Source organism: Manis pentadactyla, chromosome 11 (assembly GCF_030020395.1).
Source record: "Manis pentadactyla isolate mManPen7 chromosome 11, mManPen7.hap1, whole genome shotgun sequence".
Classification (NCBI taxonomy): Eukaryota; Metazoa; Chordata; class Mammalia; order Pholidota; family Manidae; genus Manis; species Manis pentadactyla.
The window spans coordinates 111094173-111121338 of NC_080029.1; the positions used below are offsets into that span (position 1 = coordinate 111094173).

At 45.4% G+C, this 27166-nt stretch overlaps 1 protein-coding gene across 1 annotated transcript in view; it reads left to right on the forward strand.

Annotated features, from left to right (window-relative positions):
• Positions 1–27166, forward strand: part of TLN2 (talin 2) — a 453275-nt gene that overhangs the window by 419367 nt on the left and 6742 nt on the right. Inside the window, exons 48-54 of the mRNA XM_036903054.2 lie at positions 600–725; positions 932–1048; positions 2249–2434; positions 6313–6420; positions 13837–13942; positions 14806–14930; positions 26238–26363. Of these exons, the coding sequence (XP_036758949.2) occupies positions 600–725; positions 932–1048; positions 2249–2434; positions 6313–6420; positions 13837–13942; positions 14806–14930; positions 26238–26363 (894 nt within the window). The remainder of the gene's footprint in view (positions 1–599; positions 726–931; positions 1049–2248; positions 2435–6312; positions 6421–13836; positions 13943–14805; positions 14931–26237; positions 26364–27166) is intronic.

Sequence of the window (27166 nt, forward strand, 5' to 3'; positions counted from 1 at the left end):
CAGGCAGAGAGAAGAGCAGGAGCAGAGGCCCTGAAGTAGGAAGGAGTTTGGATTTCCAGTGGGGAAGAAAGACCCATGTGCCCGTAGCATGTTAAGGAGTCAGAGAGTCCTGCCAGCCAAAGCTGCAGGTGCGGGAGGCCGCCTTGGCGGTCATGCAGGCCAGGGTATGAGGCCTGCATATTGTTCTCAGTGTTGCTGGTTATCTGGTCACCAGTTCAGGGCCCAGGTGAGTGCTGTGCCTCTCAGGCATCTGCTTAGCTGCTGGCATCCTCTCTCAGGCAACTTGTCCGCAGAGCTGCCCGCTGGAGGGGCTTGAACAGGCTAAATATACTGGGGTCTGCATTCTGGCTTGGTGTCAGCTTCCCTTGGGGAGCTTCTTTAGGTCTGGTTGCTGGATCTACACCCAGACTTCTGCATCAGGACCTTCAGGGGTGGCTCCTGAGGATTCTGCCTCGCTGCAGACTTCAGGGCTGCTGATTCAGAGACCTGCCTCCCAAACCGACTCACCCCACCACCCTGTTCTTGGGCTGTGTGCTCTCCGTGAAGCACACAGGGACAAGGGCTGGACCTGTTCACCTGGGCCATGTGCTCTCTTTCAGGTGGTGTTGATCAATGCCATCAAAGATGTGGCCAAGGCCCTTTCAGATCTCATCGGTGCTACCAAGGGAGCTGCCAGCAAGCCCGCAGACGACCCTTCCATGTACCAGCTTAAAGGGGCTGCCAAGGTAGAGTGGAGCCCCAGCTGGGGGCAGGCATGCAGGAGGGAACGCTGGAGAGAGGCACACACAGGACTGTCGGGAGAATGTGTGTCTGCGCGCCTTTTCACTTAAAGAGAGTTGGTTTTCCTCCATGGCATTAGATCCAGAACTCGCAGGAGTAGGGATTGGACCTCAGTACCCTCCCTGTTTTCTCTCGGCCTCTTCCTCTGCAGGTGATGGTGACCAATGTCACCTCCCTCCTCAAGACGGTGAAGGCAGTGGAGGATGAGGCCACACGGGGCACACGGGCCCTTGAGGCCACAATTGAATACATGAAGCAGGAGCTCACGGTAAGGAGCCAACAGTCCTCTCCCTTAGGCACCTGTACTGAGTAGCTGACCCCACTGTAAACTTCTCTGAGATTTTCAGAAATTTGGAGGTTTTCTGGGAAATGATAGACACATGGCCAACCTAGGTATAACAGTGTGGTTTAGAACTGACCTAGGCTATTTGTTTTGGTGGATATGAGATGTTTCCAAAGGAGCACATGCCACGAGGGCCACGTTGGGGTGGCAGGCTGTGCACGGGCATCATTCAGGTATGGTCCTGGCAGCAGAGGGCAGCTGTCCATTTTTAATGGGATGGTAGTGTTTGACACTGGCTGGCATGTGATGGGGATGCCAGCTGGGTCCTCCCTTCTGCCACAGGGCAGACTGCCCTGCTGAAACATGGCTGCCTAGGGCCAAAGACGGAGCAGCCCCAACTGGTTGGGAGCCCTTGTGTGCAGAGACAACACACATCCAGCACACAGCCAGGGCACCACTCATGTTAGACAAGACAAGATGGGCTTGATGCAGATATGGTTGGCTTGACTTGACAGGTGGAACTTTAAAGTGGGATATTCACTTGCCATGGTTAATTTATTTCACCTTCTCTAAAGTGTGTGCGTGTTGTTGAATAATTCGCAGTGTCACTGTGGCATGCTCGACATGAACGCCTCCACACAATTATGCAGTTATATTTGTAAGACAGGCTAAGAATAGAAGAAAACGAACGCTTCATTTCCCCCAGCCCCACACCCTCTTAAAGACAGGGAGGTGAGTCCAGAGTGACACATGTAGGGCAGTCCTGTCCCAGCACCAGCACTGGGGCTGTGGGGTTCTGGGAACTGCCGAAACACCAGCGGGGACGGGGCGAGAAAACTGGGAAGCTGCTCAATACCTCCCCTGGGCTAGTTTGCAAATACTGAGTGTCAGCTTCTGCAGACGAATGGGTTGACGCTACAGCCAGGTCTCCCTCGCCATCCTGTTCCCGTGAATGCTGAGCACAGGTGTGTGAGGCTTATCCATGCCAGCATCCTGAAAGCAGGAGTGATATTATTGTACTGAAATTAAATTTCTAATTTCCTGCCATTTGACGGTTTCTTCCTGTCTGTGGCTCAGTTTTCAGATGCTGAGCTGAAGTCTGGTCAGAGAAGAATAAATGACGGTTGTCCTTCCCCTTTTTGTTTTGTTTTTGTTTGTTTTTTACCTCCTATTTCTAACTTCCAGGTATTTCAGTCAAAAGAGGTACCTGAAAAGACATCATCACCTGAAGAATCGATAAGGATGACAAAAGGCATCACCATGGCAACAGCCAAAGCTGTGGCCGCTGGGAACTCCTGCAGACAGGAGGATGTGATCGCCACCGCCAATCTCAGCCGGAAAGCTGTGTCAGATATGTTGACGGCCTGCAAGGTAAAGACCTTGGCGTTGCTTTGGCTGGATAGATAGTGCTGTCATGATTGAGTTGTTTGGTGCAGTCTGGAGAAGGGAGAGGCTGGCCATGCAGAGAAAGGAGCAGCTCAGCACCTTAAACTTTGCAGTAAAATACATGCTGAAGCTGTGTGCACATCAGCCCGTGGGAAATGACTTGCTAGGACAGTTTTGTGTTCAAGAGGGGATGGAGTCAGCCTGGTGACTCAACTCACCCCTTTCCCTCTCAGAGCTTCCTAAATAGGCAGGACACCTTCTGACAGAGGTGTGGTAGAGCCCTCCTGCCACTAATAAAGAGGGACTGTGGCATTTTAGTTCAGCCGCCCCCCCAAGTGAAAACTGCACCCTCTTTGGCCTGCACCCCTTCCTGCCCTTGTAGGTCGGCCACTCTGTGCTAGGAGACACACAGACACAATCAGCTGAGGAGGTGAGCTGCCGGAACAAAACACAATGTTGGGGACCTGCCTTGTGCTGTCTGTGCCGACACCTTGGAGAAGCTCCTCTGATCTTTGGGTGGACAACCAGGGCAGCTCCCCTGAGCCTGTGCTTGATAAGGGGGCTGGGAGACCTGAGCTCTGTGAGCTTCACTTTATTTCCTATCTATTAGGAAGGTGAGCCATAGGAACCCCCCACCCCGCTGCCTCCCACTGAGCACCCCCACCCCAGCCTTTGTACCAGGAACCCTGATTTCTGATCAGTGATTAGCCAGTAGCCCCCTGCCAGGATGAGCCGGTGGGGGTGAACCTCAGAAGTTGGAAAGCAGCTACAGTAGCCTGGGGCCTGAGGGTACAGAGCTGTCCTTTGTGGTGAAGTCAGTTGTCCGGGGAGCTGATGCAAGGTGCAGCTGATGGCTTCTCAGGTTCCTTAGGAGGGGCAGGATGAGCTGGAGTTAACAGAGCAGAGGGAAGCTAAGGCAGCCAGGCTGAATGGGCGTGCAAGGGCCTGGCATGGGAGACAGCCACTTCCTAGTGAGACCCCTTGCTGTCTCCTGGGTAGGAGGGAGGGTAGAACGTGGATAGGGAGAAGAGCGTACAAGGTGGTGGGGCCACTTCCATGAAGGACCACGTGTGATGGGCCAGACACTCTCCTGAAACCCCAAGTGTCGGCACTTTTAATGTGCTTAATGGAATCTGCTCTGTCAGAAGTGATAAACTCCCAAGAGGTTACAGCCTCAACCAGAGAAGAGTCTTTACCTAGCAAGATATGGCCTGAATGCCACCATGGGGTGCATGCAGCGCACCTCATAGTTCTGTCGTGTATATTCCATCATTTCATCCTAGATGGAAGGGCAAAGGGAATTATTTTACTGTGATGAATTTTGAAACAGATGTGGAGAGATGAGGTGGCATGGCCAGGGTCACTTGGCTGTTCTACTGTCAGAAGCAGAACTGAAACCAGCTCCTCCAATTTCAGGTCCAGTCTGTTTCTGCTGCCCTTGGCCTCCCAGCTGCAGCTCAAGGTCACTGTAGTTGATGAGGGACAGGTGTCCGGTCTCCATGCTATAGACATGAAATGAAAAGGAGAAATTAAATTAAGGTGGAGATGGAAGCTCAGATTTTCAAGTCTCTTTCTAACACATGCAACCCCTGTTCTCAGGGGAGGAGGGTAAGGCTTAAGTACAGGGGCCGTTTGCTCTGCCTCTGCTCCTCTCTCTCATCCTGCCCTGGGTCAGGACATCCTGACTTTGCAGGACAAAGTAACAGCCAGAAGCTTCACATGCCGAAGCCAGACCTGATGACAAGTGTCACTGCTGAGCCCTGAGACTCCTGCTAGGATAGAACTTACTGGGACGACTTACCGGCATTTACATTTCATTCCTTGAAGAAAGAAAATAAGGTGTCTTGCCAGAAGGGATAATCAATAAGGAATCTACAGAAAACCAGGCATGCCAAGTGGTAGATCAAGAAAGAACCCTTCTGCACCAAGCAGAGGGCCAGGTTGCCATATTGAGCACCATCTTTGGAGCTGAACAGCGCAGCCAGGGCAAAATGGAAATGCAGTTAAGGTACATACTGGCTCATTTGATCAAAAAGAGAGGATTACACAAATTGCTCGGGTGGACACAAGGACTTCCCTACACCTTAAGTTAATTCCAGTATCTCCTTCTTTCTGGTCAGACTTTCATGTGCATATGTCTACACTGGATACAATTTTATATCTACTATTACAACTAATGTTTTAGGACTATTCCTATGTTGTTATGAGTCATAATAACTGATCTTTAATGACCACAAAATACTCTCTTAATGAACATAATCTTTCCCCTATTATCAGTTATCTAGGTCATCTGAATTTTTTTTTTTAACCATAAACTTTACTGCAAACATTTTTGGGCATATCTGTTTTTCTATGCAAGACTTCCAGAAGGAGAATTAGTAGGTCAAATGGTATGACATTTTAAGTATTGCCAGATTGCTCTCCCAGAACCACCAGCAGTAGAGAAGAGCCCCTTACCCTTAGTTCCCACGCACCTCTAAATGAGGGCCTTGCACGTTACCTACTGGAGGTGACAGTAAATAGCATCATGACCTGTGTCTTCCCCTAGTGGTGTCTCACCAAACCAGACATGGGGCTCTGTTATCACACTGGAGGCACAAGGGAATGAGGATGAGTAAAATGTAGGAGTGGTGAGAACACGGCATGGCTCCTGCCTCTGAGGCCTCACTAGTCCTCAGGTGAGTAAAGCAGGCTCATAGATGACAGGCGCCGGCCACTGGAATTAACCCCGCTCCTTCCAGCAGTTTGGGGGATCAGGCAGGGGGAAAGCCCACAGTTCCCATCAGCTCCCACCGGTCCTAGGGAGAGTGGCTTTAAGCAGCAGAGATGTGGAGACTGGTCACTACTCCCCTTCCACCTTGACCTTTCATCCTAATGTGTGATTCATGTGTGTCCTGATTTGTGATTTATTTACAGTTTTCTCTTTTATCTATTTTTTGTAAGCCCCCTCAAATTCTTCTCAGACTGAGGCTGTAGAAGGAAGAAAGGCTAAATGGTAGGGTTGCTGGATTTAGCAAATAAAAAATAGGGTGTCCTCTGCTTGATGCTAAAATTTTTTCATTGTTTATCTGAAATTCAAATGAAACCGGGCGTTTTGTAGTTAATCTAGCAACCCCATGATATATCGTGAATGACTCAAGTCAGCAGGTCACAAGTGCAAGAAAAAAGTGCAAGATGCTATGTTAACCGTATGTCCTGGTCTGCTTATCTCGACGTGTAATGTGAGATGAGTTATTTATGGTGCCTCTGAGGGTACTGGGGAGCCTGCTATCTGAAGTTTCCCAGGAGCCAAAGGGCCCTGCTTGGGAGACTCATGGCTGCAATGTGGTCAGGCCACGGAGTGAGGAACTGGTCGCGATTAGCCTGTGAACAGAGACGGGTCTCCAGGACTCCTCGTGTTGCTGAATAGAAGCAGGCTGGCTCTAGGACAGTATGTCTCCTGTTGTAAGCTCTAGTCATAAATCTTAATTGAACTTTTTTAGTGCATGTGGAATTTCTTACATTTCAATAAAAGGTTGGAGGAAGGGGCAGCAGGAAAAGAAAGGATGGAAAGGGGGGCCAGATTCACTTGCTTTTGTCTGGCCCCAGGGCACCAAAAAAGGCAAGACAGAACTTGCAGGCAACCTGCTGTGGAGACAGGTGTGAGGGAGCAGGAGACTGTGGAGGACCCCCCGGTCTAACCAGAGAGTCAGGGAAGGTTCCTCAGGGAGGTCCCGGAGGGTAAGGCAGAGGGAATCTCAGAACCGCAGTCTCCTGCCTCTGGGCCCAGGGCTACTCAGCAGTGCTGGCCAGGTGACCCCACTAGCACACTCCCCAGCTGTCTCTTCCTGTTTTAAGCTGTCAGTGTTCCCTTCTCTCTCCAGCAAGCATCCTTCCACCCTGATGTCAGCGAGGAGGTGCGCTCCAGAGCCTTGCGGTACGGGACGGAGTGCGCTCTCGGCTACCTGGACCTTCTCGAGCACGTGTTGGTGGTGAGGACGGGCATGGGCCTGGCCAGGGCTGGGGAGGGCCTAACTCAGGTGCAGACCATCCTTTCCTCAAGAAAACCCCTCATAGAGCTCTTCCACCTGGTACTGCTCCAGCACAGAGGTGCAAGTGGAGTCTGGAAGGAGTTGCAAGTGAATCCAGGAGAGCCCAGCTCTCTCGTTGCACCAAAGAGACTAGACTAACATGGAAGAGGGTAGGACCGGCAGAGCCACCTCTGAGAGTGTTAGGAAGACCCCCGTCCGTCTTGCAGTGACTGCCAGGGAATGCTTCTGGAAGAGCCCCACCAGCCTCTGTGACTCGTTAGAAACATCACCAGTGCTACAGGCGACCTGCTAGCGTCTTGTGAATTCCTCCAGTCCTTGAATGAATGGCTTAGACCTCACCGAGAATAACACTTCCCTTCCTCTGATGGCCTTCCTCCAGCCCGGGTGCCCACTTGGAGCTGGGCAAGAAGGCTGATGGGGAAGACCCAGCAGGGCATGCAGCATGGGGCCAGGGGCATTGCCCACAGGAGCCTAGGGCTTGCCCTGACTCCCAGTCCCTAGGGCGGCTTGGTTCCCCACACCCACAAGGCGAACTTTGAGCAACTAAGAAACATTTTCAATGTGCATCCGTCCCTCTCCAGTCCCAGTAGCCACAGAATTCAGGGAGGTCTGGGGCAGGCCTGAGAGTGTGTTCAGAAGTTAGAGACACTTTCAGAAGAGAATTGATGATGTCTCCCCGACCCCCCAGTCAGAGCCTTTGCTTCTTCCCAAACTTAAAAATATAAAAAATCCAGCAGGTTGCTTTCAGATGCATATCCCCATGTACCTAAAGAAATGTCGAGCTATTCACTTACTGGGCACTGGAATTTTTCTCATTCTGCAACCATGCAAGGCAAGCAGGGCAAAGGATTGACCCGAGACCAGAGAAGTTTGGTCCCTTGGTTGAGGTCACACAGCTGCAAGCGACAGACTTGAGACTGCATCCGCATACTGTTCCCAGCACTGCTCTCATTCTAGCATGTCACTGCCTTCTCCTTCAACTGAAATTACCTTTGATGTTGAGTGTTTTAGGTCTTCTAAGGCAGCATTACTTCACTCTTCACCCAGGTAACTGTGGTCAATACAAAAGTAAGCTAAAAATAAGTTCACATTTCACATTATTAGCCCTGACTCCTTCTCCAAAACTGACTTGAAAGAAATCTGGGCAAACATGGGGCTAACTAACATCAAGGAAGGTTTTTTCCACACTTAGGGCCCACAGGCCGCAAGACTGCTGAGGCTAGAGCAGTGGAGAAATGAGGAAAATGGAAATGCACAAACATGGAAACTAGTGTTCAGTACTAAGGGCACTTTGAGACTGAATCAAGAAATGAAAGCCAAATTGCCAATGTAGAGAAGACATCAGATTTGTGTTAAAATTATCTTCAGTGTAGAAGAAAAAATGCTAAGATTAACTACTTGAGGGTGGTGAATTTAAAAAGCAATTAAAATAGAGATTTTCACACACCATCCCATCCCGCCCTCCTCCTCATTCTTGGTCCTCATGCGAAGACCACATGGTCGCTGGCTGACCACAGTGTCCATTCTGAAAGGAAAGTCAACCTAAATCAGAACTGCAACCAGAGATCTTAGGAGAGTCCTCCTGGGTCACCTGAAAAGTTGGCCTCTTGTCTTAATTGCTCATAGAGAATTTGTAAGATTCCTGAAAGCTGAGGAAAAGCCAGGTAGTTGTCTCATTTTTACAAAAGGGGAAAGAGAAAAGTAGAAACTCAGGTTTGGAGAGGTGACCAGCAATTTATGGAAATAAACTGAGGTCGCTTTCAGGTGGTACAGAGAAGTAGGGAACCTCCTTGGCGGGCTGCTTTTCTTAAATTTAGGCACATGAAAATGGGAAAGTTGTGCTACTTTAGCTCATCCAGTTCGAATGTCTTAGAGCCAAGGATTCTTAAGCTTTTTTGGCTAGTTTGTATATTTTAGTTTTAGTTTATAAAAATGTTTAAAAACATAGAAAACCATATCAACATCCAGGTGCCCACTATCTCTAATGAGCTAATTTTGTTAATAAATATTTTGTCCTATTTGGTTCAGAGCCTTGAGTTATCAAGTCCAACCTCATGCCACTCACTACACAATATGCCAATAAGTTGAGAGATTAAGGTATTGGGTCAAGGAAAGTAACTTTATTCAGAAAGCCAGCAGATGGAGAAGATGGCAGATTAATGTTGTGAAGAACCATCTGAGGGTGGATTTCAAGCTTATTTTATTTTCAGGGAGGGGGGAGCATGTGAGGTCAGGAGGTAACGATGGACTCAGTCACGTGGATGTCTGCAAGGGCCTGAGGAGGGTCGTGAAACTCCTTGTCCTTGATTAGTTAACTGCAGGCATTTCATTGACGTGAGTCTGGCCGAGACGTTCCTGTAAGTCCTTGACAGTCCATTTGTCCTCTTTGTACGTACATCTTTATCTCCTCAGGGCAGATGAGTTTCTGGTGAGGGGCCGGTTGCATCAATCTTAAGTCATGAGCGAAATTCCTTTTGATGATTAACAAGCCTACATGCCGGGCTGCAGGGCTGAACATAAGCTTTTTGACAAAGAGATTAAAGTAGCCAAAGAGACAGATACAATGTGAAGGCAGAGATATCAAGCTTTTGCACTCTGTTATACTTTTATTCTTAAAGAAATACATCAACAATAATTTTGTATCCCTTACCAATCCCATTCTCCTTTTTTCTCTATCTAGGTACAAATAACTGTCATGATTTTAACATTCTTAACCTTCCATGGATCTTGGGCTCCTTTGAGCTGAAAGCCCGTTCCTGCCTCCTCTTAGCCTCATCAAAGAAGCATCAGCACATATGCACAAAGTGTTCCTTTAGCTCTTAAAAGGGTTCCCAGACCCAAATGCCTTTTGGAATTTCGAGACTCCAAAAATCAATGATCCCTGCTTGGGGAATCCTTTTCTTTGGAGAATCCAGTTAGCAATCAACAAACAGGATCTAGTCCAGGCTGAGCCCTCTCCCTGATGCCCTGGGAGCTGCTTTATGAAGCTTTGGACATGCCCAGTTGAGCAGTGTTGTCCTGCATTGGCTGTTCGCTGGTTTGTTAGAGGACTTGCACTGCAGGGCAAGAGGCAGGCACTTGGCCTCTGCAGCAGTCACAGTTCAATATTGCTGCTAAGCCACAGTATGAGATCTCTGACAGGGTTAAAATTACCCTTGCTTCCACTAGCAGAACTTTAATTTGGTTCTGTCTCTTGTGTGTGATTAGAAATCATGTTGACTTAATAGCAGATTAAAAATAGAACACCTTTCCTCCTGACTTATCTAAATAAGGTCCTTTACCATAAGGCCATTCCCTTTCTTAGAGCCACAGTGCATATAGAAGTGGTTCTCTCTTTCTCCATCAATGCTCTTCTTTTAAAGACAGTCTTTAATAACTTCACTGTGATAATTTAAGTGAATATCTCCCACTACACCCTTAACTTTTTTTTTCAGCTTTATTGGAGCATAACTAACATACAATAAACACATTTAAAATGTGCCATTTGGGTATTGATATCTGAGTATATCTCTGAAAGCATCACCACAATCAAAATAATGTATATGTCCATTAGTCCTAAAAATTTCCCAAATAACCACTGATCTGCTTTTATTAGAGACATGTTTGCATTTTCTAGACTTGTACATAAATGGAATCATATAGCGTGTACTCCTTTTTGTCTGGCTTCTTACACTCAACATCACTATTTTCAGTGCTATCCATGTGTGTATCAATCATTTGTCCCCTTTTGTGGCTTAGTAACATTCCATTGAATGGCTATCCCATAACTGTTTATTCACCTGGTGATGGGCATCTGGGTTATTTCCACATTTTGATTATTACAAATAAAGCTGCAAAAAACATTCTATATACAAGTCTTTGTTCCTATATGTGTCCATTTCTCTTGGCTAGAGACCTGGAAGTGGAATATTTGTATTATAGGGTAGGTATATTTTTAGCTTTTTTAGGTAACCACCAAACTTTTTCTTAAAGTGATTATACTATTTTCCTTTTCCACCAGCAGTATATGAGAGTTTGGGTTGCTCCAGATCCTGGCTAATGATCATTCTTTTTAATTTTAGCCATTCTAGTGGGTATACTGATCTCACTGTGGTTTGAATTTACATTGTTGTGTATCTTTTTTTTATGTACCTGTTTGCCTCTTGTATGTTGTCTTTGATGAATTATCTGTTCAGCATCTTTTGCCCATTTTTTATTGGGTTTCTTGTCTTATTGAACTTTCAGAATTTTACTTTCCAGATACAAGTTCTTTGTCAGATATATTTTCTGCAAATAGTTCCTCTTAGGGTGTGGCTTGTCTTCATTTTCATAACAATGGTAGAGACAAATGTGTATTATTTTTTTTTAAATGACAGTGCTGCAGAGTGTTGAGGGGGAAATTGAGCAGATAGGACTCAAATAAATAGAAAAGTAAAAACAAAATGTATTGTATATCTTATATATTAAACATTCAGAGTGAACTGAATGTTTGTAAAGGTCATCAGTTATTTTTAGGATTTTCCTTCTACCCTCTGAATTCTTGCCAAAGATCCCATGTAATAAGACAGATTAAGAAGAGAAAAAAGCAGCAGAGGAAACATGTAGTGTACCTCGTGAATATATGGGAGATACCCAGGGAAGGAATAGTAACTATCGAGGTGGCCTAGGCAACCAGCTTAAATACCATCTGCAGCTAAAGGTGTGTGTGGTGGGGGGTGGCCAGTCATAGGAAGTTACCCGGAAAAGCCTGGCAAACAAGGGTAAGGTTGTTAGGCAGTTTTAAATTAGTGCTTTTCTCATTAATAAGATTTTCTTCTGACTTAGAGTCAACCTTGCCTTCCTGATATAGAGAGGGAGACACCCTTGCCAATAGATTCCTGGATAAATGTAAATTTCCCTTTCAAAGGGTAATTTCTCTGTTTTCAGAGTGGCTGTTGTGCCTGCTGTTTCTCATAATAATCAGCTCAAAAAATTCTTTATGACGAAGAGGCACATATTTTGGGGTGGCGTATTCTGCTACCCTTCACCAACTTCCTGTTGTTCTTCCATCTACATGCCAGGTTAATGCTCTTCTTGCTTAACAGCCTTATTGAGGTAAAATCAACATATGACAAAAGTTACCCATTTAAGACATACAGTTCACCGGTTTTTCACTGTACTTACAGAGTTCTGCAGCTATCACCATAATATCATTTTAGAACGCCTTCATCACCCCAGAAAGAAACCTCATGCCCTTCAGCAGTCATTGCTCGTTCCCTTCACTCCCACTCCAAGCCCTAGGCAAACACTAATCTCTGTCCTGCCTTATAGATTTGCCAGTTCTGCACTGTTCACATAGATGGGAATCATTCAGCATGAGGTCTTTTGTGATTGGCTTCTTTCACTTAGCATACTGTTTTTAAAGTTCTAAGGCATAAACTTTCAAGTTCATGTTTATTAACTTTTTAAAGCATAAGTTATGTGTTTTGTCCTGTATTTAAGAGTCTTTCCCAAATCCAAGATCACTAAGATTATTTTCCTGTTTTCTTCTATGTAGTTTTAATTCTTACATTTAGGTTTATACTCTATTTCTAGTTAATTTATGCATATGATGTGGGGAAAGGGTCAAGGTTCATTTTCTTACATATGGCTATCCAATTGTTCCAGCACCATTTGTTAAAAAAAAAAAATTATTCTGTTCCCACTGAATTAAAGGTGCCGTTTCAACCTTTAATGAAATTCGGTTGACCGTATGTGTGAATCTAGTTCTGAATTCTTTTCCATTAACCTCTGTGTCTATGTACCACTATCATGTTGTCTTGATTACTTCTACATGTCTTGATTACTTCTACAACTTTATAATGAATAATGTCTTGATTACTTCTACAACTTTATAATGAATCTTGAAATCAGGTGGTTTAAGACTTTGCCCTTTTTCAAAATAGTTTTAGATATTCTAGGTCCTTTGCCTTTCATATACATCTTAGGATCAGCTTGTCAATATCTTCTTTTTAAAAAAATCTTGTTGGAATTTTGATTGGAATCATGGGGAGACTTGGGGATAACTGACATCTTCTTAACTGTCTTCTAATCCATGAACACTTTATATGGGGATAGATACATGTAAAATGGTACTCAAAAATCTTTGACTAATCAGTTCATGTGTATAACATAACATACCCCAACTGGTATGTCTGGGGCTGGTCAAAATGTAACTCCATTAATCCTCCAACCCCAGGTTTTTTATCAGTTTTCTTTTATAGTTTTGGGGTCCAAAGGATGTCTTTTCCAGACTCCCAAGAAAGAGTACACTACCTGTGCAGGTGCAAAAGGGTATGGGACACCCAGAAGAGAATTAACATTTAATGACTGCCTATTGTGTTCCAGGCATTATGCAAGATATCGCTCATGTGCTATTCCATTTGATCATTATGCCAGTCCTGAGGAGTAGACATTATCCATTTTACAAATGAGAAAACAGTTTGTGAGGGGTCAATAATCTGCCCTGTTTCACAGACCAGTGGCAGGTGAAACCAGGCTTGAAAACAGGTTTGTCCAATCCCGAAGCCCATGCTTTGTCCCTTGCTCAGAGACTCCAGAACTGCCCAGAGAGACAACAGCTGTGCTTTCCTCCTGAAGGTATAAGTCAGAATGTGAATCCATGGCAGAGGATGATGAGGCACACTCATCCCATTTCTTAGTTCCATTCTTGAATGTCTTTTGAGAAGAAATCAGCTGAGGATGTCCTTTAGATTCAGGGTTAGATTTCCTACATCTTTTTTAACATCATAAAAAACAAAAAGCGAAGACAAATTTGAAAATCCTTTGAACTAGTTCAAAAGAAGGAAAATCCTTAGGACTTCTTGGAGGAGAGCTTGCAGTCAAAACTCTAGAACTTGATTGGTGTTTTTTTCAGGAACAGGCTTCCTGATGAATTGGTGGTTGCCCTCTTGGGGATTTTTGTCTCCAAGACCTCACCTGAATCACACATTTCTTCTGATGCCACATTTGTTTTGTCACAGCACCAGCTGGCCTGTGGCCTCAGGCTTTCATGTTCACTCAGAATGTTCTTACACTTTGGGCAATTTTCATGTGCATATATTTGTTTTCTGTACAAATAAAAGTAGAAATAGGGAGTTCATCTCCCTTATATGGGGAAATATGTCAGAAGGGGCCTTACAGAAACCCCTGGCGCCCAATTCATTTTTCACATGAAGAAACTGAAGGCCAGAGAGCCTTAACATGTTTTTCCCCAAGTATCTGAAGTTACTTGGTGACTGAGTTGCAGCTTAAACCAGGATGTCTCTCTCTGCCCACACCCACCAGTGAGAGTGTGCTTCCTGTCCCAGTGGCTTCCCACCGTCTTCCTCATGTGTCTGACTTGTTCTTCACCCATAGATTCTTCAGAAACCAACTCCAGAACTCAAGCACCAGCTGGCTGCTTTCTCCAAGAGAGTCGCTGGTGCCGTGACTGAGCTCATCCAGGCAGCAGAAGCCATGAAAGGTAAGCTGGATTCTTTCATGTCATCAGTGGGGCTCTGCTCCAAGGCGGTGCCAGTGCAGGGAACCGAGCAGAGAGTGCGCGCAGCCAATACAAGACCTTTCTTGGCAAATGCAGTCAGAAGGAATACACTGAGGTACTTGTGTTTTTTAAAGCAATGCTAATCATTAGATTTAAAAAATAATATCCACCTGAAGTAAGTCTTTTCTCCAGTCTTTGTATTAAGTACTTTTACTTTAATGGCATAATCCATCTAGAACTCACTTCTCTTTTAGGCATTTTTGCCATTTATTTTAACGTGTGTTTTCATTCATTTGAGTATTCTCATTCAAATAATATACTTCCTGTTTAGAAACAGTGCTATTTGGATACATTGTTTGTGCACCCCATCATGGTTACATAGAAGCAATCAACTGGCCAGGGAAAGGTTCTCTCACCAATTTCCCGTTGTTTGAATTGTGGTAAATGGCTATTCCTCAGTTCTCAGGAGATAAGAATGGCAAGTCTCTGTGTGGTCTGCATGGTTTCAAGTCTCCTGAGGATGCCTACTTGTATTCATGAGCTTTAAGTTAGAAATCAGAGGAAGGATCAAGCTGGCCTTGGTCCATAAGATCTTGGTTTTTGAAGCTGTCTGATGACAGCTCCTGTGTAGGGCTGGATACACAACTGATTTAGAAAACCAGATCAGACAAGAGTCACCTGCACCCAGCCGCTCTCTGTGAGAGCTAGAGAGAAGCGCCCTCAGGACAGTGCAGCTCACAGGACTGCAGAGCTTCCCTGCATGCAAAGCCAGATACTGTTTGTAATTAAGCCAGTGCCCTACAGTCTGCAGCTACCAAGAATGACCCTCTTTGGACTGATTTTAGGAACAGAGTGGGTGGATCCAGAAGACCCAACCGTCATTGCAGAAACAGAATTACTGGGGGCTGCAGCATCCATTGAGGCTGCTGCTAAGAAGTTAGAGCAACTGAAGCCAAGAGCAAAACCAAAAGTGAGTGTCCGTGTGTGGCTGCTTGTCCGACGTCCCTAGGTCTTCTGGTGGATGGCTGTGACATGGAGCTAGGTGTGCCGTGGGGAGCTTCTCTCCTTCCCTGAGGTTAGACCAGCCAGCTGCATACCTGCTCTTCCTGCCCAGCACCTTTTTACAGGGTATGGAAAAAACCCATGGTGGGCCTTTCAAGTTACCCATCCAGAATAAAACTTTGGACTATCTGAAGGAAGAACCCGGGCACTTACAGTCTTGACCTAATTCCATTATATATAAAGTAGGTGTTCGATGTTTCCTATAGAAAATCCCTGTGAATGGATGTGACATTATCATCCTTCAATTCTCTGGTTTCCATAATGCCTTGCAGAAAAATAGCAATATTGTGTTTTCTTTCCTTAAAATCAATAGAAGGCAACTGTGAACCTCAAACGGACCCAATGGTAGACTCTTACAGTGTATGCTGGAGACTATTGTTGGCTGATATGTTTCCTCCATCTTTGTCTTCTAGATAAATATTTAGAACTTAAGACCAGTTTATGTTAAGAGGACATACTTTAAGATTGGGCAGTAAGAAGGACAGTTATTCCATAAAAGGATGGTCAGCTGACGCTCTCCAGGGGCAAGGCCCAATCCTATTAAGAAGCTGTAACCTCCCATCCTAGCCCGTGGTTGTCCTTCATGGCAAGATGCAAGAACCAGAGGAGGCCTCTTTTTCTTTGTGTTTGAACCCCTGCTGGTACTGGTAAACTCCCCTCCCCTCCAAAGATCCAAATATATTAGGAAGTGAAATTTTCCCCTTTGAAAAAGTTGTGTCCCCTGGTTTCAGTAAGCCTAAAATCCTACCTTTTTTATTGAAAGTCTGAGCACCGCAACACACCAACCCTCCCCAAGCAGTGCCGGGGCCAGTGTGCTGTGTGAAATAGATGTGAGCAGACTGTGAATCTGTTAAACTTGGAAACATTCGTAAAACCACGGGATTCTTAGAACCAATCTCCTGATAGTCACTCTAGACTTGGTACAAGCATTGTTATATTTCTCATCAAGATGTTATTGGAGAGTTTTGGCTTCTGATATGTGGGCTCACTGTGGGCTCTGCTGGCCTGAAAACCTGAGGGTCTTGGGTGGTCTGAGATGCTTTGGGTTTCTCTAAACACACACAAACTTAGGAGCTCAGTATGGGTATAGGGGCAACTCCATTTTCTGGCTATGTCTTTATTCCTGCTTTATAAATCAAGTGAATCATGAATGGAAAATGATTTTCAACCAAGAAGCAACCACCATTGACTTAAGATGTAGAAGCTTCGTGCTTTGCGTGTTTTTCCTTTTCCCTTATGCGATTTGCCACCGGTAGCTTCTGCTCTGTCTGCTCGTGCAACGGTCATGTCAGTTGGCACTTTCTCCTGGAGAATTAGCCTGGTTTTAATTTAACTTCATCATATTCTGAGATCTCCTGTTCCAAGCCCTTTCCGTGTGTCCTTTTGCAGGATCCCTCTGAGTTCTGTCTTTGAATGCTGGTTTCCTTCTGCCCAGCCGTCTATTTACCTCCTGATTCTTGATCTGAAAAACAAAGTTATTAGAGTTGCTACCCCACAAGTTGTCGTAACAAGTAAATCAGATAATTTTAAGAATACAGTGTCTGACATACAGTTAGACTTAATAAGCAGCAACTGTATCACCATTACCAAACATACACTTCCGGGGCCATTTATCTGCTACCTCCTAGGAAAATGCCTGAAATAAAAAGTGTTCCATATACCCATGAGCTGATGGTCTTAACAAAAAGAAAAGAAAAACCAAAAGCTCACATTGACTGCGTGCCAAGCATGTGCCAAGCAGTCTTCTAGGTGCTTTGCGTGGATTAACTCACCCGGTCCTTGTAACAAGCCCACAGGGCAGCACTGTGATCTTCCGGTTTTACCGCTGCAGCACCAGGGCAGACCGCCTCGCCAGCCTCAGGGGGCTGCGACTGAGCTGGAAGCAGGGTGTGGGCTCCGGGGGGCAGTTCCATCCTTGGGCCTGTCCGGTGACCGAGAGGCTGCCGCCGTCCCACAGAGGGAGTTTTTGGTTTGCACCTACCCTTTGAGCCATTAATCACACTTCTGGAAATCTGTCCTGAGGAGGCAATCCAGAGAGGAGGAGCGTTCTGTGTGGCAGGGCTGTTCCTGCAGTAGCAGCAGGAGGTTGGATGTGACCTGAGGGTCACCTTGAAAGAAAAGTAAGCAGCTCTGACAAATGGTGGTTGACAGCTGTGTCACATGAAGATCTCTGGCATTATGTAAAGTTAAAACCAGATGCAGAATTATGTACTCATCATGATTACAACTCCATTAAAAAAAAAAAACCTTGCATGTAAAGGAGACAGGTGGGAAATGAACAAGAATGATGGTGGGATTGGAGTAATAGGAGGGAGGGCTGTATTTTAAGTTTATATAGAACAATGTTTTAAAAATAATAGCACTTAAAAAATTAGTGATGACTGCTGATGTGGGCCAGTGGACACTCCCTACACTGCCCTAGGGTCTTTGAGCCTTTATATTTACAGTGTGGGTTTTCACAGAACGTCCCGGAATCCTTCCATTAAGGTGAAAGTGGACATATGTGTTCATTTGAGTGCCTTCTTAGGGGTACCTACTTAAGGTCACTCCCATCGTCATATTAGGAAGGGAGCTTGGTACTGCTAGAGTGCTTTAGAATGACCTGATGTCTTGCTCTACGCAATGACCCAAGGCTTGCACCACATGGATTATCTGTCTGTAAAACTGTTGTGAAGAAACCATCACCCCAAACCCTAGCTTTTGTGCCTATCTAGGAGTACCATCTGCTTTGTGATAATAATTTGCATGAAGTAAAATATCAACCTTGCCTTTATAAAGCCATTTATCTCTGCAGTTAAAAGAACACCCCTCTGACACCAAAATCAACCAGTCTTTTCAGGTTGATTGGTTCTCTCCATCCCCTTCCACACCTTAAAAAATAATTAATTAAACAAATCTTCAGGAGACCAAGAACAAGCAATTGCTATTACATCCCTGTCACTCTGCACACACACACAGGCCCTTAGTGTAGAGTCCTTTCCTTCCGTAACTAAGGTACATTTGCCCTGCTTTGAGGAATCATTTGGGGGATGGGCAAGGTTTTTGTTTAAATTGGTTTGCTCACCACCTTCTCGGGTTGCCTGATTTAAAAGTAGAATTGCCCATGGTTTGTGAAGCTGATTCCTGACGTAGTCCCAGCTCAAGCCCTTAAATTTAAGCACCTCTTTTTGCCTGGAATCTCCCAGACATGAATAACAAATTTGTGCTGTGGAATGCACCATGTGCTTGGGAAGATGGTGGGAAGGCAAAATGAGCGTGCCAGTGAGCGTTGGTGCATGTGCCTACGATATCACTGCTGGCGCCGTTTCCACACCTGCAGACAGCCTGTGCCCCGCAGCCAGGTAGAGGACTCGCTGTGGGTGGGGGGCACTCCTGCAGCTGTCGCCTGCGGCACTGCCCGTTCTCAAGCTCAGTCAAACCTGGATGCTTTCCTGCAGGCCTCTGTGTGATATGTTTGATATATTAGGTTGTTATTTAATCCAACTATATATCAAACATATTCCTACAGTGTCTTGCCCTGTCTCCGGGGGTTCCTAATATAGTTTAAAGGCAACAGGAAAGAATATGTTAAAAAAAAAATCACAAGTAGATTTAGAAGACAGAGTGCTCCATTACATTTCATTTTGTTATATACCATTTCTTCTTGTAGCAGTTAAGACCTGTATCCGTATTGCTAGATTATTTTGTTTATTATAGAGACAAATCATTATTGATGATTTCATAAGAGCTTGAGATATGTACAGCTTAGCTTTATGCAGTGATGAATCCTTAAGGGATATGCTCAGTGGAAAAATGGAAGGTTCCAACCCATGTTTGTGACATGGGATAAAGGTCAGGATTATTACAAATTCCAAACACATCTGGATTTATAGTTTATTTTACTTCATTTTTACCCTGATCTTTGATTTAGAAATTAGTAATTAATGTTTCAGTGCAGATATTCAAGCTCAAATCAACTATCTGTACCTTTCTTTAGGAACAAAATATACAAACTCAATCAGCCATACCAACTGTATAGATGGTAGTCACTGGGCTTTATACAAACTTTGGTTAGGACTAAATATATCTAATAAGGAAAATGGAATGTGGACTGTACTCCGTCTGTTGGATTTCCTGTTCTAGGCTAACATGTCAGTAGATGTTGATAATATTTAGAATAAGCCAGCAATCAGAAAGTAATTCCATAGCGTAATTGGGTGCACCAGGAAGTTTGGGATTATGAAATATTTTTTCTGGCTCATAACAGCTGCCTCTGGTTAGCTTTGACGCCTTCCTCATAGAAGAGCCTCTGAAGTATGTGTGAGTTCATTCTGGTCTCTCTGCACAAAAGGCCGTGAGTACTGCTTTCTGTAAAGAGAACTCTTGGACTAAAAGCTCAGTTTTTTGGAGCAGAAAAGAAGTGCTCTTGGAAAGAACACTCCTGACTATACATGTGTAAGCAATACCCCAGCCAGGTGGTGAGCCAAGTGGTTTGAACAGGTAGGTCAGGAAAGTTTGCCCTGGTGATGCCTAGGAGCCACCTTCAAGTTCCTTACAGTGAATGCGTGGGGACAGGTGACAGCAGCCATCACCTGTGATCGATTACTGTGATGACACGGGAGGGAAATGCAGTGTTGGAGTCCCAGCTTCTGGGGCTCTAAAGGGGAACCTGTGCCTGGGCTCCTTTTCCACTGAAAAGAGATTGTGAATGTGTATCAGCAGCTCCTTGAAAACTGAGTTCTTTGAGATGGTTTTCAAGATGCTACCTTCACGCAGCTAGAAAACATTGTTGGAGGTTCTGAGTCCAGTTGAAGTTATTTGACCAAAATGACAAATTGTCATGGAAAGGAGACAGCAACTTATTATGAACAAAGGGGAAAAAAAGTTTAGAAGGGCCTTAATATTTTATTTAATATAACTTTAATCCCCTTCATTAAAATTGATGTGGTTTTCTTGTTTCTTTGGATAATTTTGCTGCTGACCAGAATGCTATCCTGATTAGTTGAGTGAATGGGGAAAGGCAACAAGATGTTCCAGAAGGAGGAGGAGCAGATATAGCTTTTCCTATATGGATAAACTGGGCTTTGAGCTCATCCACCTTTGGTTGGTTCCTGGCTAGCAGATACAAAGGGGGTCTGTTCCCAGGTGACTCCCCTCCAGTGTAGGACAGTAGATCTTGTCAGACCCTCCTCAGACACAGGGAGGATTTATATCAAAGGCGCTTACAGTGTAGTGATCTGTGAAAGAACATCTTTGAAAGAACTCTGTTCTCTTTCCTTTGTCTACGCTTCCTAACCAGATTCTTTGAGAGCATGACAGAAACATTAATAATTTTTCTAGCAAATAGAAATAGCAATTAAAAGATTATTTCAGGGGGATTTCTTTTCAGTAAAACAAAAAGAAAAGGTAACACAGCAGTGGCCACGATGGAAAAACCACTCCCAAGATACTGTGTGCAAGCTCGGACCTTTTCCAGTGGATGCCGCCTGAATATGCACTAAGGCCACGTCTGGATGCCCAGGGTGGTCCCTCCCCGAGCTGCAGGCATAACCATCTGGCAGCCTTTTGTGTCTGTTACCCATTTTGTCTGTTTACTGTCTCCCTGGAGCTTTTGGGGAGACCAGGCCCGCTGTCCACATCTGGGCTCCTGGCAGTTGCAGTTATTCTGAGACGTTTCCCTGTTATTAGAGTGAGTGGGTGTGGTGGTCCCAGAGCAGCCCACCGATGGCGCCTCCGAAAGAGAAGCTGCCCTGGCTCTTACACAGTTGGCTCTTTGGGTACAGGCTAAGGTCTCCCCCAAGCACCTCGCAGTTCGATACCAGAAGCAAACTGGTAGCAGCCACCCTCACTACAGGAAAGGAGGGCTGTGACTGCCTGTTCCACCCGGCTTCCAAGTGGCAGGAAAATGTCTCACTGGTGCAGTGGGAGCTCTTGGTGCTGGCCTCCTTTTTTCCCTCAAGGACATTTAAATTGAATGCAGAATGTCCACACTTCAAAAAAATATATCCAAAGAATTTTTTTTTTCAGTTTCCAATGTGATATGACCTTGTTTTTAATAGCCAGCTTTCTGCAAGACCTTGCAGTAACACAGAACAAAGCACGATCCCTAAGCGTAAGGGTGGTGCCGTGAGCTGTAATCTGATGTTTGTAGCCCGTTGGGAGAAAAGTGACCATTGTGTTTATCCGCTCAGAGGAGGTTTTCAGGGAGGGAGGGAGAAGTGAGGTCGGTAATCTTCGGGCCATCTCCTATGGTATCTTTGGCTCTTTCACCTTCGAGTTCACTGGGGGAAGGGGCTGCAGGGTTGCAGAGGTGTGATTCACAAAGAAAAGGGCAAGAAAAAGGACCATGGGCAGAATGCATTCTTCCTCTGCTCAGCACGTCCCAGGGACCTATCGTGGAGGAGGTTGGTAAAGATGCTACCGGAAGGAGGCAGGTGGCTGCATGGAGGAGTCCAAGACGGGGAAAAAGAGAAAAAGTAGTGCCTGCTTATTTTAGTCAGCACCTTCTAAGAATGGTTTAAAGGAGAGTTGAGTTTGCTTCTCAAGTTACAAACAGAAAACTGATCGATACCCGAAGGGCAGTGGATTCCCCAAAGTGCAGAGCAGTGACCGAACCCCAGACTGTCCATTTCCTGGTCGGGTGTCAAGGGAGAAGCTGGGAACTACGCCAGGCTGTACCGTGTGTTACTTGACACTTCATCTGTCTTTGGTTTGTGTTTATTTATAATCATTTTCTATTGTAACCCAGAAATGGCAGGAGGAACTTGTGTTTGAATTATGTGTGGAAAACAGGGGTTCTGAGAGAGAAAACAGATTAGCTTAACCCAAAGGTCTAAAAAGCAATTTTTAAAGCCACACACACACAAAAAATGTAGCAATGGAAAGGATCATGAAATTCATGGCTTATGGTCATTGAGCCTTTACTATGAATCAGTTATGCTCTACATAGATTCATAATTTACTAAACAACCCTATCAAGATAGGAGAGAATGGATTGCTGCAAAGATTATATTCTCATAATCCCTGAAAGGCAGCTAAAAGACAAAATGAGGAGAGGCTTCCCCTTTCTCCTCTACCTTTCGACCTTCCTTTTCCTTCCCCCACCCCAGTGGAACCTCAAGCTCCCGAAACTTTAGACCTGTAGAGCAAAACAGCCTCAGGTGTTCCCTCAAGCGTGGGAAACGGGCAGCAAGGATGCCAACCACAAGTGTGGCTTTTCCTGAGAGAGATCTCACCAGACCTCCAACTGTTTAGAAGGGGAGCTCTGCAGATCACCAAACAGGAAAAATACCACATCACAAAACAGCTAAAGGTTGCTCAGACCTTTCCCAAAACTACCAAAAGCCAAGGTGAGAATAAATCCATCCTCAACTAGAGTCTACTAGAAAGTCCAGGAAAGCCAATTGACAGGAGCTAGTGGTGACATGGCGAATAGCCTTTTTGAGTGGCAGGAACCAAGGAAAAGAACGTACAGTGGACGAGAAGGCCGGTTCAGCACTCAGAGGCTGTAGCTAACAACTTCATTAGGCAGAGTAGAGTCTTAGTTTGCATATCTGTTACTCTTTTCGGAGCCCTAGTTTGTTAGGAGAGCCTCTTTGCATAACGTCAAACCACTGTTTGCATCTGTAGATGCGAGACTAAATGTCATAAACGATGAGTGCCCGCCGAGGGATGCAGGCAGAGTGTGCAGTGAATAACCCGGCCTTAAATGGGGCGGAGCCAGTGCCCAGATGTGTGTGCCTCCATCCCCCAGGAATCAGTAGACAGGTACCGATGTGGGTGCTTTCTCTATGCATTTCTCCTTCCCTAACCTGTAAACTGTCCTCTGGCTGAACTCTAGAACTTGGGACACTCAAGAGTGAATGGATATAGTCATTCACAAACATTTATCACATGGGCTTCTCAGCCTGATTTTGAGCCCGAGAGACATAAGTTAAATACAGCACAATCTGTGCCCCGGAGGGGATCACAGGCTGGTAGTACTCAGCTACCGGGTGTCTGTTTTCCTTAGCCTCAGCCGGCGTTTCCCACAGAGGTGCCCATATGGCCTGCCTTAGAAATGGAAGATTCCCAGGGCCCACCCAGACCTACTGAAACGAAATCTGCATTTTAACCAGGTCCTCAGGTGATTCTGAGCAACAGCTACCAGTTTGTCAGCCCATCTAATGAAAGCACTGTCTGGAGTTCATGGTGCCCTCGGTCTCCGGATTCCTCCACAGGCTCCCCTTGCAGCAGCTGCACCAACTTCTCCTGTTCCCCTCAGTCTCCCAGCTACAGTGGGGTTTGTTCTGTTACCAAATCCCAAATTGTAACTGTGACCCTTTTATTTAGGGAAGCCCTCTGAAAGCCAAGCCAACACCATTTCTCTCCTTGTTTGCAGTGTAGTTAAGCTTATACTTCTCCTCCTCTCGTGGCCCCCATCTCCTTTCACCCTGATCCCACCCTGTGCACTCATGGGGACCCTGGCTGGGTGCTTTGGCTTTTCACTGAGTCTCCTTGGCTTGGAGAGATCTCATTTTCTCTTAGGTTAGAGGTTATAGGAGGAACATCCAGTGTTGATGTCTGTTTTCAGCAGGAGAGAGAGGAGGATAGACATCCGGTCTTAATGGGAACCCTGGTGTACAGAGAGATACCAACCCAGCAAACAAAAGGCAAGTCTCCTCCGGCAACTCTGCTCCAACTGTGGTGCCTACACATTAGCGAGCCCTCCACCCCTGCTACCGTCCCATTTAGCCTCAGTCAGCCTTTCCTGGGAAACTCTCCCGTACTTTTCAGTAGAGCAAATGTCTTCCAGAGATAAGGCTGTCTGCCATGTCCATTTTAAAGGATGGAAATGTTACAGAAAGAAAAATAAAAATGCATTAGAGGGCATTACAACAGTTGCCATTGCAAGAAAAACCTGTGGGTGTCAAAAATATTTCCAAGTTGAATATCTATTTCAAGCATGTATTTTATCCAAAGAAACTCGAGGGTAGTGCAGGACCTGGGAGAGGCCTTTCAAACCAGCTGTAACAAGATGATTCTGGCAGATCTGTCCATGCTTACAGTTAGCGCTTAATTTTAAGGAAATTCCTTTCTTGTGAATCCTTAAATCTGGGAAATCAGAAATTAGCTGACAGGCAGACTCCTGACTGTGGAAAAGACTTAGTCTTAGAGCCCGAGCCAAGGCCACCTGAGACAAAGGCCTGGGAGACTTTGAGAAGCCACCGTGGGCTTCCATTTTCTCATCTCCAGAATGAGAAGCAGGTTTCCTCCAAATTCAGAAATTCTGTGATTTCACCAGGGCCTCAGTCTCTTACAGGCTTGACTTTGTTTTGCAGAATGAGTTTCCAGAAAAGCTCTTAATTCAAGGTCATTGAGCAGATACCTATATCTGTATTTATCTAAAGATACAGATTTATCAGAGCCTATTGTAATTTCTTTGGAGCCTTGGTATACCAGCATTTATGCCAGAGTGTCTTATAATGAGTCATTTTTGAATTTCAGTAAACAAACTTGATGAAATTTTATACTCACCACTGCTATAGGCCCCCTACCCCATAAAAAAGGAGTCCAAAATGAATCCATTGAACTAAATCCATGTCTGGTCTGGGCGCTCCTAGAGCGAGACTTTGTCAGAAATAAGAGAGAATATACAGCTTCCGTCTCAGAAATTCTAAAGTGCTGCTGTCATTTTTCAGATCCATGAAGTATACCACTGAAATGTTATTTTGATAACATGGGCTGTAAAATAAAACTGAGATTGGCATCTCTCATGGTCCAAGATGTGGCTTCAAAGCCACATGGCTCAAAGAAAGAATAAGAAACTGGAAAAAAAAATTGTATCCATATATCCATCCTGTCTGGTGTTTAACATGGGACCATTAGCAGCTGACTTGGAGCCTCTGGCACAGGGTTATCCCTCACTGGTGCCCTAAGGGATGGCTTAGGCTAGTAAGATGCATCATTGTGGAATCAGAGACATTTAGGTTTATATCTGGCTTAGAGTTTTCATCCTGCCCCAGGACCTTGGGCCTAATTATCCTCTGGGCCTCAATTTTCTCACTGTAAATGTAAGGATATACAGTGTAGGACTTTTTTCCCTCTTTTTCTGGTGAGAATTAAAAAGGTTCATGTACGTGGGAGTGCCTAACAAAATGCTTGGCACTTATTAGGCGTTCTTGAGAACATATCACTGTGGTGCAAACTGGCAAGTGTACTTAATGTGCCGCTGAATTATACACTTAAAATTGGTTCAAAGGGTACCTTTTATGTATATTTTACCACATACACACACACACACACACACAAGTATTGCTATACCTGACCATCATCTCTGAACGCCTAACAGTACCAGCCATATTGCCAATGTTCTGTGACCCAAGGGGCGCTTAACCATATTGACTTAGACTCAGAGGACATTAGTGCCGGCAAGGACGCTGCAGGTCGTCTAGTCAGGCCAGCCCAAACTGGGATGTTCCAGCCCACCCAGCCCACAACCAAGGCCTTTACACTTGCCCCACTTCCCAAAAGCTTCTCTGCAACTTGCCAGGGGGTTTCGGCCACCGGGGTGTCTGGGTGAGTTTGGAGCAGAGCCCTAACAGCCTGGCAGCACCCACACAGGGACAGCCGGTGTTCTTTCCCAGCTGGAGCCAGGCCTCGGGTTGCCAGGTGACTAGACCGGCTCTACTCGGGCGCCGTGGTGCCTTGGTTGCCTTTCCACCACTTGGTGGTCGGTGGTTGGTGTGGAACTCTGAGCTCAGCTCAGAGATGGAAAGGCTATGTTGCTTTTGTTTTTACCCAGGAGATGAGGCTTTTCACACCCAGTAGCCATCTGCCCTTTCCCAACTTGGTTTTGAGCCTTTAACCCCAGGAGTGTGCCACCACCCACGCTTTGGACGTGGATTAGTGACTATTGTGACTCTGTTGTTAATGCTAATGGAACCATTCGGGTGTATTTTATTCGCAATGAATTTGTGTTTAAGATTCTAGTGTGGGAAAACTGTCTTCGAGTTTCCTGATTGAAAATCGAATCGAATGTCAGTGTGGCAGCTTGTACCTTTTAGAGTGGGGGGCAGAGGGAGGCAGCCGATGGAGAGGCGTCCTGCCAGCGTAGGCCTTTCTACCCCGGGGGGTGGTTTGTCCACAAAAAGCAACAGATGGACGAAGAGCCGGGTGACCAAGCAGTAAGTAGTTGGGCAGAAAGTGCCCTTTGTGGGGATGAATTGTGTGTGACACTGTCTTCTTTTGCTTACAGCAGGCAGATGAGACCCTGGATTTTGAAGAACAGATCTTGGAAGCTGCTAAGTCCATTGCTGCTGCCACAAGTGCCCTGGTCAAATCGGCCTCAGCAGCCCAGAGGGAGCTGGTGGCCCAGGGAAAGGTGGGTAGAGCCCGCTGGCCGAGCGGTGGGACATTCACGCAGGGAGAGCCCCTGAGGGTCACAGAGAGGAGGTGAACGCTTGTGGCGTGACCACGGAAACCAGGGCTTGCCTTCCCTCACTGAATTGCTGGTCTTTTCCCACCTAACTAAAAACTCTGTTTGCTTAAGCCTGGCAAACAGAATGTAGGGTTTGCCTTCTAGGCCTCTCATCTGCTTCTTGTTAAGGAAAGTATCCCACTGCAGGCAGCCATCAGAGCCTGAACAAGACATATATATTCCCACTTTATGTTAGGCGATTTAAAGATGTGAATTGTGATATTTTCCTGGTGGATGGCTATACAAACACCATAGTCAAGGACTTTATAAATCGTTTTCCAACTCCACTGGCTCCATTCTTTTTTTAGGACTCTTCAGAAGAATGCTCTCCAACTCAACAGTTGGCATTTTTCTGAACCCATTGGTCAAAAGGCCAGTGGGGGTTTTAAATCTGAGATTTCTTTGGTCTGCTTCATGTCCACTCACTGATCCTATCTGTACTCGCATGAAAGCCTAGTTCCTTTTCAATGATCCAAAGGATTAATGGTACATTGGTCTAATCCTGGATATGGGAAGGCCTCCCAGTGTAAAATAGTCCATCTGTCCTGTTATTCCCATACAGCATGGAACCACCCCATCCAAAATGCATCTTTCAGAGAAACTGCAAAAAAAAAATACAGAGGAACTACAGAAATCCTGTCATAGGATGTGAGTTTGGGAAACTGAGTCACCATAACTGTCAGTCACTTCCATCTGATATTAAAAAG